This window comes from Dreissena polymorpha, chromosome 5 (genome assembly GCF_020536995.1).
Source record: "Dreissena polymorpha isolate Duluth1 chromosome 5, UMN_Dpol_1.0, whole genome shotgun sequence".
NCBI classification, from domain to species: Eukaryota; Metazoa; Mollusca; class Bivalvia; order Myida; family Dreissenidae; genus Dreissena; species Dreissena polymorpha.
In genome coordinates, this window is record NC_068359.1 from 40558092 (window position 1) to 40569390 (window position 11299).

At 34.5% G+C, this 11299-nt stretch overlaps 1 protein-coding gene across 1 annotated transcript; it reads left to right on the forward strand.

Annotated features, from left to right (window-relative positions):
• The first annotated feature begins 2274 nt into the window (after positions 1–2274).
• Positions 2275–6268, forward strand: LOC127881031 (RIB43A-like with coiled-coils protein 2). Its single transcript, XM_052428618.1, has 6 exons — positions 2275–2494; positions 2660–2741; positions 3904–4134; positions 4410–4642; positions 4936–5163; positions 5512–6268. The coding sequence occupies exons 1-6, from the start codon at positions 2378–2380 to the stop codon at positions 5758–5760; spliced, it is 1140 nt and encodes a 379-aa protein (XP_052284578.1). The 5' UTR covers positions 2275–2377; the 3' UTR covers positions 5761–6268.
• The last annotated feature ends 5031 nt before the right edge of the window (positions 6269–11299 follow it).

An 11299-nucleotide genomic window follows, 5' to 3' on the forward strand; every position in this document is an offset into this window, starting at 1 on the left:
ATGGCCCGGCCTCCTACACTGCGCATAACACCCTTCACGCCACCTTCAGCACGAGGTTGAGCGGCATGTTCTCCTACATTGCGCCCTAAAACCATAAGCCCCAACAGCAGGGCAGTGAGATGTTTATCCTCCAATACTGCTACGTATACTCTTAACCCCATCCGCAGCGGGTTGAGATGCATATCCTCCAACACTGAGCCTCATACCCTTATCACCACCATCAGAAGGAGGTTGAGATGCATGTTCTCCAAAACTCCTCCTAATTCGATTATCCCCACCAACAACATGAGGTTTAGATGCATGTGCCTCCACACTGTGCCTTATCATCACCAGCAGCAGGAGGTTGAGATGCATGCCCCTCCCCCAACTCACCCAACCACCCACCAGGCGCCATTTTTTTTATCGATTTTAGTTTCACATTAAATCTCATCAAAGAAGCTTTGACTCAAATGCGTTTATCCGGCAATGAAGATACGATTTCGTTTTTACTTTAAACCCAACGATCATTCCATATATTCATCAACTCTCTCACGTGAGGCAAATTAAAATAATTTACTATTATTATTAAATACATATATATGAAATATCATTTAATATTAATGTTCACAATTAAGATTAAAGATACATTTCAAATGTAGGGTCGTTATAAAATAATAGAAATCGTAAAATGCCATAAAATAGCAGAAGTTTTATGTTGATAATATAAATAATCATATTAAGTGATAATTTTTGGTTTGAGTTTGACTTCTGTTTTTAATGCAAAGGTGTCATGCAATTATGCAAATAGAAAATAGGCGTGCATGCCTTCGGAGCCATTAACCGTTTCCTGTAACTAAACAAGTTACCTAATACTTGTGATCTTGTGATCGTGGATACTAAATCTTATATTAAGTAATAAACATCTGGCAACCGGTAACACAATAGCTTATAAGAAGATCTTAGTTAAAATATTGGAACACTTCTTTGACTGTACTCTCATGATGCGTGTATACGGATATTAATTGTAGAAACAAACGACGGATTTGAATGACGTATTTTCTGGAATTCCATACTAGCTCAAGATGTATTGACAAGTGGCCAGAATTTTGAAGTCACAAAACGGGAAGCTATATATTCTCACGTGAAAATTTGTTTGTGAGCATTAACATGTTGATATGTGTATTGTTGGTACCAATTATAAGATTTATTGGCAGTGTTGCATGTGAAATTCATTGCCAATTAAGAAGTCGGGCCGATGCTTGATTCCCTGTCGCTCATCTAGTATTATTTAATGAAATTTTGCCCAATTTGTGCTTTCAAACCTTTATACCTAACCGTTATAAGTAAAAACTGGTAAGCTGAACGAACATTTAAATAAATGTTGCCACTCTGTACGTGTTTGTAATGTTGCATATCTGGGTATATAGTAATTATCTTGCATTTTAATTATGCACAAGGTCACTGGTAGATTTATACTTATAGTAAAAGACATTTTTTTATATAAAATACTAAATTTAAGGTTAATCGGTTTGTACATTATTGTTCACCATAAATGATAACGACTGTGTTGTCCAATCTCTCAATAAATTATTAATGTTTATCGCGATGGAGAAGAGCAAACGTGAACTTTTTTATTAGAGTAATTCCTTTAATGGGATGGATGTGACATCAATATCAATAAAGAACCTTTAGTGATTAAGGAATCACTATTCATACCATTCAAACCACACACCAGATAAAAATTGATTGCAGTACTACAGTTGCTTTCCATATGTTGATGCTCAATATTACTATGTAAGTATTACAAAAGAGAAGTTTGAAACGCGATTATTGTGTTATTTTTATATTGGACAAAGTTCGAAGGAACAATATTAGTTTGGGCCATAATAACAATAATGTCGTAAGACAATATTGCCTAATATTGAAAGAATCTCAACATGGTCGACCAATGCAATAATACAGAAGTGCTAGTTACTGTGTCAAAATAATTATTAAAGTTTTAAGCGATATTCACGGCGCCATATTCACAATATATAGATCTGTTTTTTTTAAATTAATCAGCTTGTGATAATCTTCTTGTTATAATCTAACTTTGTCAACTTAAAAAAGCAGATAGCACCATTTTATCTAATTTAAATCCCGTCTGCAAGTCATCTAATTGTAATCAAAGACCTATAGATAACATGTATTCTATAGGTCTTTGTTGTAATCCCGTCTGTAAGTGTCAACTTAAACTTCGGGCACTTTCTTTCTGTTAGTTTTTTTACCGTTGGTTCAATAGGAAATTAACCAATCGTAGCGCAGCATTTTTGTTCATGGCAACGGAGTACACTGGATGGTGTCAACAACTAAGAAACATTAAATTCATTTAAATTTTGGCCTCCAAAATAGAAACAAAATGTATAAATTGGATTTGCCGGTTGACTATAAAGAAGCCGCCGCAATCGAGCGGCGGCGTAATATGGAAGAACAAAGAAAATCAAGAATATTTAATGCAAAATCTAGGACAATTGGGGTAAGCTTTATTATGTTAAATCAACTTCGTCAAGAGCATCAGTTTGGTTTATTATAATGTTTTCGTACATTCTTTATCGTTGATTTAATATGAAATTAATGAACAAAAGTAACTGATTTTTCTTTCATAAATTGTAAATTTAAAGAAGTAATTTTGTCACGACAGGTTGATGTTCAAGCTCTCCAACAACAAATAAAAGATAAACAGCAACAGGAAAGCTATGAAAGAAGAAGAGGAGAGGCATTCGGTAAAAAAAGATGATTGCTTAAAGTTGAATTTATTTGTTTATTGCTATGATAACCTGCACAATTAAGAAGACTGTGAAGTGTAAAAGTTCAACATAATAACTTTGTGTTTCGTCCTGCAGATTTTTAGGTATTCCAACCCTCATTCACATAAATAGAAAACTATTGTATATTTAATTAGCCATGGGATAATTTTTCAACATTATCAATAGTTGCAATAATCCAACTCCCAGCTATTGACCCTCCTGAGCTGTACGTATGTAGTTGTACTCATAAAAGCTCAGAGCATTCAAGAAGAACCAGGTATATGTGTTAATACACATACCTGAGAAGAACGAACATTATCAAAAGCAATCCTAATTATGCTGGCACTGGAAAGGGGTAAAAATGGATCAACATTATTGTAAAATGACAGTTTGATACTTTGTAAAGCCTTTAGTTGCAATAATTCAACTCTCAGCTTTATAACCCAAAGGGTTGCTGAGAGCCGCCATAGCAAAAATTATCAAAGGCTCTGGGAATACGTTTATATGGACAATTAGGCCTTAGGTTTTAATAGCTGTCTATTTATTATCAAGCATATCAAGCTCAATTTAGTTCAATTTTAATGTAGTTTTAACTGTTCCGCAACATTGCTAAGAAAAGCTATTATAGCGTGAGGATCTAATAAATAATTATGCAATGTTTTAGTCATCCCACATGTAATTCAAATTCTTTTAACTATCCACAATATCTGATTTTGATATAGGTTGCTTGTATTTTTTATATATTTATAGTTTTTTGTATTGGTTCAATATAAAATTAATGTAACAAATGCTTCAGCTTTTTTGTGATGTTTGGACGTATTTTAATGGTTCATTGAACATGTCATCAGCTAAAAGTAATGTTTGTGATAAAAAAATATATACTTTCAGAGCTTAATTATACAAATATTTAATACCAAACAATTGAATTTTAATATTCAAATACTCTAATGACTGAATATTTGAATACCAATGTTGCTATTTGATGCCATTCTTAATTAGTTTTTATGTATTGACATGCAAATAAATATGCTTATTTTTGTTTAACCATTGTTAACATTCCTTGGGCTTTTAACATTTGTTTTGGGTTTAAAGCAACAATATTTATAGTAAACAGCAGCATAATCTATTTATATTACAGCTGCTGATGCTATCCGAAATGATAAAATTTCACAACTTCTGGAAAAACGTCAAGAGACAGATATAATAGAACTTAATAGAGCTCTGAATGAGTTCCGTAGTTTACACCAACAGCCAGACAGCCGAAGAGAGTTTGATTTGTTTGACCCTGACTACCTCAAAAAAGACAAGCCAGCAAGAGTTAGCGATGATGATCCCAGATGTGGAATATCCAGTATACAGAAATTTGAAGGTTGTCAATTTTGTGCACATAATCATAAAATAAATAAAAAAATCAATGTAAAACAATTGTCCAACTCATTTGCTACATTTTATTTCAATGCATAATTCTTGAAATGCTGAAAATGTCTAGTGTTGTTTCCTTTTTGAAAGGTCATCAACGTGTATTAAGTGTTAAAGTAACTCCTTTGGAATTTATAACTTCCAAATTTTGTTAACTAACTATACAAGTATTATTGGAGCTTCCAAGTATAATGAAAGTTGATTGTGTGTCTACATTATATTCAGGTGAGGACCTGAACAGCAAGGCCCGTAACAAGTACCAACAAGAGCAGCTAAGGGAATGGTCCATCGAGCAACAGAGGGAGAGGGACCAGGCTCGCAGAAATCAGCAACAAGCCGACCATCTCTATGAGCTCAAGATGCGTGAACTGGACCAGAGAGCCATGGAACTGCAGTCTGCTGAAGAGGAGTGCAGGAGGAACATCAATTTGGCAACAACTGATTATAATAATGCATTGGTAAGCACTGTTGTTCTTAGGGAAAGTTTGATGCCTTTCTTTCTGATATTTGTTTAGTGTTTTAGTTTAGGCACTCTGTTTATTGGTTAGAGATGCATTATATAATAAAATAAACATTAAATAAAATTGTGTTACAGATTTTAATATAAGTACATCTAAAAGTTTTTTCAGTTGCAGAAACCTTATTATTAAGTATACTGTATCAGTTATAAAATTACACTTTTACAAATGAAGTAACTTTCCTAAATTATATTTATGTAAGAAAAGGATACTAAATAAATCTACTTCTTCAGGCAAGAGAAAGGTCCGAGAGGGAACGACTACATAAGCAGCAGGAGCTGGATGACAACATGACCGAGATTGCCAACCATGTGTTTGGTGATGTGCTCACTGAGAACCCAGCAGTGGCCCAGAGCGCGTTCGGCCCTCACAGGGTGATCACAGACCGCTGGAAGGGCATGAGCCCACAGCAGCTGGAGGATATTCGCAAGCAGCAGGAGAAACAGAGGCTCGAAAAAGAGGTGAATGTTTGCTATTGGTACCCAGATTAATAAGCAGTACTGTTTATAATTTTTGATTTATTGATTGTACATTACAGACCATGCTATAACCTCACTGTTTCAAAATTTAAAAAAATTATTGAGTAATTTGTACTGTCATTTATTCAAAATGAAAGTTTAAACTTTATAATGGTACAAATCTATTAGACCCAGTATGCAATTCAATTCTTCATTTAAAATAAAAAAATTAAACAAAATTTTAATAGCTAGCTTTGTCGTTCATTCAAAAAAATCTCAGTGGACACAATGAATGTTTCCTTGTTTTGGATTTGCATAATGAAGTTTAACCGCCTTGATTTCTGTTTTTAGCGCCTGGCACAAGAACAGAACCTTCGTGACCTTGAACACGATCGTCAGCGTCTTGCCAACGCACGTGCTGCCATGCTTCTGGAGCGGGAACAGGAGCGTAAACGCGAGGAACTCCAGCGCCGCCTTGCGGACGAAAACCGCCGGCTTGCCCAGGAACAAACCTCCCACAAGGATTATCTGGACAAAGAGGTTTACACCAACCCACCAACAGCTGCTTACTTTGGTCAATTCAACACCTCTACACGATAAAAGGACTTACACTGTGATAATTGGTTTTAAAGTTTGCAGATACCTTAAATTAATAAATGTTTGGTTCTTTCATTTGAGTTTTTGAAACAGGATTTTTTCTCTGTATATTATAATTTATATATAACATGCTTTTCTACTGCCAACCAATAAACATATGCAATAAAGAGAAGCTTAGCTTTGTTTAAAACATTTATGTTCTTAAAGACAGTATAAAAAGTTTGAAATAACTATTTTATAGGAATGATGCTTTTCAAATCATAAAAACATAGCTTGGAAGTATCTTATTTCATTCAAACAAATCTTTTAAGAGCCAGTTATTCTATATTGGTTTTTTACTTAATTTAAGGTACAAAAAGGAGAAAGAATGTTTTTGACATGTAATATTTGCTTTAGATGCAAGGAAGAGTTCCATTACTTTCTGTATTCAGTTATAATTTTAATATATCGTGTAAAGTTGTTATTGTTTTGGTTTGTGAACTTTCTGTCTGTAATAAACTGTACAGTTGAACTTTAGATGTTTTGTCCGTTTTATTGATAATTCGCTGGATTTTCTTACAAAAAAATATTCCACATCTTTTTTTGTTCTTTATATAGCTGACCATCAATTGTGAATTAAAACAGTGTACTTACTGGCATGTAAAGTATACATTATGATTAACACACTGTTTGTTAAACAATTTGTTTGTAAAAAAAAATGGCCTTGTATTTTTTTTTAATAATTTGGCATTCTTGCATTCTAATGACTTTTTTTTATCACTACATTTCTGATAAATTGGTAAAAATCGGTTTGCCAAAAATGTGTACTCATTTATATTTTATAGTCTTTTTATGCCCCTGGTAGGGTGGCATATAGCAGTTGAACTGTCTGTCTGTCTGTGCGTCTGTCCGAAAACTTTAACATTGGTCATAACTTTTGCAATATTGAAGATAGCAACTTGATATTTGGCATGCATGTGTATCTCATGGAGCTGCACATTTTGAGTGGTGAAAGGTCAAGTTCATCCTTCAAGGTCAAAGGTCAAAAAACAAAATCCAAGGAAAGTAACAAGCTTTAAAGGGAGATAATTTCTACTTTATATCATTTGGCAGGTACAGATCATTTTCACTAGGGAAGTAATATTTTTTAAAGGGATATAATAAAAAATATTTTTTATTTCAAAGCGGCGCAGTAGGGGGCATTGTGTTTCTGACAAACATATCTCTTGTTTTGACAAAACTTGATTGTAAAAAATGGGAAGGTGGGTAATGATGAAAAAAAATGTTTGCATTACATGCTGTAATGAATGTATTTTGTTAAGACTTTAGAATTCGAGCCTTCCTGTGGGAAAACGGGTCTTAATGCATGTGCATAAAGTTTTGTCTGAGATTACCCTGTGCAGTCCCCAGACTAAGGCGGCCAAAGATCTCAAATGTGGTGGATTAGTCATAATTTATACATACCTTTACCACGCATCAAGGGATTCTGTAATAAGTGTCTATATTTGATTTCCTTAATATGAGCTGTGTGTCAAGTGTAAAATTCGGGTCTCTAGGGTCAAGGTCACACGCTGAGTGAGGTCAAATGTAACATATTTTCATTAAATATGCATTGTTTTGTTATTTTGGTTTAGTTATACACCCATTCATAAATAAAGAGGGATTATTCGCAAATGTGACATATACAAAGGACAAATATGAGCGGATAATTTTATAAGATTGACCTTGACAACGCTTTGGGTACTTTAATGTTATCTGAAATAGAGCTCAAGAAAGTAAAATCCTAATTAAAAATAACATTTGCAACTCAAAATGGGCAATTATTCCGTTGCTAACAAATAGTTTGCGTCGCAATTTGGCGTGCATCTGCATTATCCTTATATCCAGACATATAAATGTGCTCATTTTCAAGTCACAAGGACTAAAACTCCGTTATTTGAGAATGGATTGCGACGGCATTTGATTTTTCCATAGAATCACTCATACCAAGTTTTAATTTAACCGGCCCAAGCGTTTTATATATTTGGCCCCGGGAAATAAATTAAGTTATTTTCATATCGAATTTTGACGAATGACATTTGCTGAAAATTATTGTTGACGTTTTTATTAAAAATACTTGGCACAATTTCTGATACGATAAGGTGCCGTTTCGCGTTTAAATCAACAACCCTTAATGTTTCCGGTATTATCCGTTTTGGTTAGGCGCCGTGAAAAATAACATCCCTACGTAATTTCCTCAAAATGGATTTACAAAAATTGCTTTATTTATGATAGGGCATTAGTGTCTGCGTTGTCGATTTGACATGATTTGTTATGCCCCCGGATCGAATGATCGGTGGTATATTGTTTTTGGCCTGTCTGTCATTCTGTCCCAAAACTTTAACCTTGCATTAAAGTTTTGCAATAACTTTTGCAATATTGAAGGTATCAACTTGATATTTGGCATGCATGTGTATCTCATGAAGCTGCACATTTTGAGTGGTGAAAGGTCAGGGTCAAAAGTAAAAAATACAATCCAAGAGAAGTAATAAGCTTTAAAAGGTAGATAATTACTAAACCTGCCAAATGGTATATTGAAATTTTATTTTAAAGCGGCGCAATAGGGTGCATTGTGTTTCAGACAAACACATCTCTTGTTTGTTTTTATGTTTAATCCCGTTAAAGGGGCATTTTCACAGATTTTGGCATTTTTTAAACTTATTCATTAAATGCTTTATATTGATAAATGTAAACATTGGATCGTAAAAGCTCCAGTAAAAAATCAAGAAAAAAATAAAAAAAAGGAAAAGAACATTGCCCGGAGCAGGTTTCGAACCAGTGACCCCTGGAGTCCTGCCAGAGTCCTGAAGTAAAAACGCTTTGGCCTACTGAGCTATTCCGCCGCGTACACAATCTTGACGTATTTTATACCTTATATAAGCAATCTTCGTAGTTTCACAAAATTTAACGACAAAAACAGAACTCTCCAAATTATTCAATCGTTTCGCGTTGCAACGCTTTATAATTTTTAGGTTTTACAATCGTCAAAAGATGCATATAATGGCTATATTAGAGCATGGTTAATGTTCAGTATTACTGTTTCCTCACAAATATCATAACTGAAACGAAAACTTACGAATCTGAAACAATTTTTTTCAATTTTGTCAATTTACCAAAGCGTGAAAAGATCCCTTTAAACAAACAAACATAGTCTTTACATAGATACCCATCGCAGTTCGCTCGTTTACGTTCAGTATAACAAGATCAATTATGGTGCACATATGCCCTCGTTTGATGTTGTAAACTTCAACGAACCTGACAGTCTTTGTTCGCATGTTAGTATTTGCTTATAAACTGTTTCCAATTTAATTTAGTATCAGGACAACCAGAAATCTGGTGCATAATTGGTTCAACAGACCAATACATAGTTGGAAATCACAAGTAACAATTAAAAATTAAGTGGTTCATGGTTGCAAATGCTAAGATCCAATTCAGGAACAATTTGATTCTTGTACGAACAGTTGATCCGTTTATATACTCTTCATTTGATTGTTCAATTTTGTTTAAAACGTGCATTTTATAAAAACAAAACATCGTTTTTTTTTATCAAGATTTGGAGCTTCTGGAGCTACATATGTTATGCTTTGAGGCATTAAAATGATGTTGATTGTATATCGATATTTTTACATGTTTGACGTTCAATTTCGTAAACAATTTAAATCAGTTCGGTCACAACGAATATCAGGATAGGGAAAACAATACTTTTATGATCTAAAATATACTTAGTAGTACACAGAATGCATTTATGGTAGTAATAAATAAATATGAGAACATCGCTTTTAATTACAGACGCTCTGGAGCTTACTATTTTCTAAATATAAGAATCACACACAGACTGTATTGATGTCGATAGTTCAGTGTGAAATTGTTCTATCCCTCAAGCCTTTTCATTAGCGATAAAATTGGATCATGCTGAACACGCAGTTAACATGGCTGCAAAACTCACTTGAGTATCCAGTTTCATACCCTATAAATAAAATATAAATAAAATAAAAAGTAAATTGCATTACATATAAATGAAAACGGGATAACTGTAGATTGCACGTTTTCTATTTCGAAAGGTTTCTGGCCTACTGGCAAGATATTGTATTCACATTTAATTGGACGGTAACAGAGGTCAGCTTAAGTGAAAAGTTGGGTTAAAAGTAACGCCGAAAAATAAACCTGTCCACAGGCAGCATCTGTCATTGAAGGCGTTTACAGTCCCATACTATCCGAGACTTACGCGATAATCGCAACCTAAAGTGAGCTGAAATGAATCAATAATAAACAAGCAAATTCGTAGAATTGATATCCCCCGCAACGTATGCTTTGTTTGAGGAAGGGTGCAAATCGGACGGATATAACCTTATAGAAAAAGCATTTTTTCAAGATACCAAGGGCCATAACTCCGTTATTTACAGATGGTGTACAATGCCATTTGGCGTGCATCATCCTCATCCATATATATACTCATACCAAGTTTCAATGAAATCCGCCAAAGCACTTCCAAGATATGGCTCCGGACACAAAAGTGACGGACGGACGGACAGCAGGACAACGCCAAAATAATATCCCTTCGCCTCTGGCCTCTGGCGGGGGATATATACTCATACCAAGTTTCAATTAAATCCGCCATAGCACTTCCAAGATATGGCTCCCGACACAAAAGTGCCTATAGTAAAAAGCATTTTTTCAAGATACAAAGGGCCATAACTCTGTTATTAACAGATGGTATACAATGCCATTTGGCGTGCATCAGCCTCTTATGCATATATATACTCATACCAAGTTTCAATGAAATCCGCCAAAGCATTTCCAAGATATGGCTCCGGACACAAAAGTTCCTATAGTAAAAAGCATTTTTTCAAGATACAAAGAGCCATAACTCTGTTTTTAACAGATGGTGTGCAATGCCATTTGGCGTGCATCATCCTCTTATGCATATATATACTCATACCAAGTTTCAATGAAATCCACCAAAGCACTTCCAAGATATGGCTCCGGACACAAAAGTGCCTATAGTAAAAAGCATTTTTTCAAGATGCAAAGGGCCATAACTCTGTTTTTAACAGATGGTGTGCAATGCCATTTGGCGTGCATCATCCTCTTATGCATATATATACTCATACCAAGTTTCAATGAAATCCGCCAAAGCACTTCCAAGATATGGCTCCGGACACAAAAGTGCCGGACGGACGGACGGACGGCCGGACGGACGGACGACGCCAAAACAATATCCCTCCGCCTCTGGCGGGGGATAATAAATACGTATTTAATACCAATGTTTTAACAGGTTTTTTTATAACAATTGTTCAGTTTTTGAAAATATACTCTTGTCAATGGACCAGTAACGAACAAAATAATGGTGAATGCTCAATGATTGTTGTTACCGCTTTCATATTTATTTTTATTAAAAAAGGATCGTCATTCTTTTAACCTTTTATCTGAAATATATTATTATGGACTATGAAAGAATTCAGCAACCATGCTCTGTACGTACTGCTAAAAGCTTGAATGGCAGATTCATACAACCGTAAGCCAC

Bases quoted from the DNA above. Each gene is read 5' to 3' on its own strand.
- LOC127881031 (XM_052428618.1), top strand. From the start codon at position 2,378: ATGTATAAATTGGATTTGCCGGTTGACTATAAAGAAGCCGCCGCAATC. The intron at 4,135-4,409 runs GTTGTCAATTTT...CATTATATTCAG, and splicing joins CAGTATACAGAAATTTGAAG to GTGAGGACCTGAACAGCAAG. The intron at 4,643-4,935 runs GTAAGCACTGTT...CTACTTCTTCAG, and splicing joins CTGATTATAATAATGCATTG to GCAAGAGAAAGGTCCGAGAG.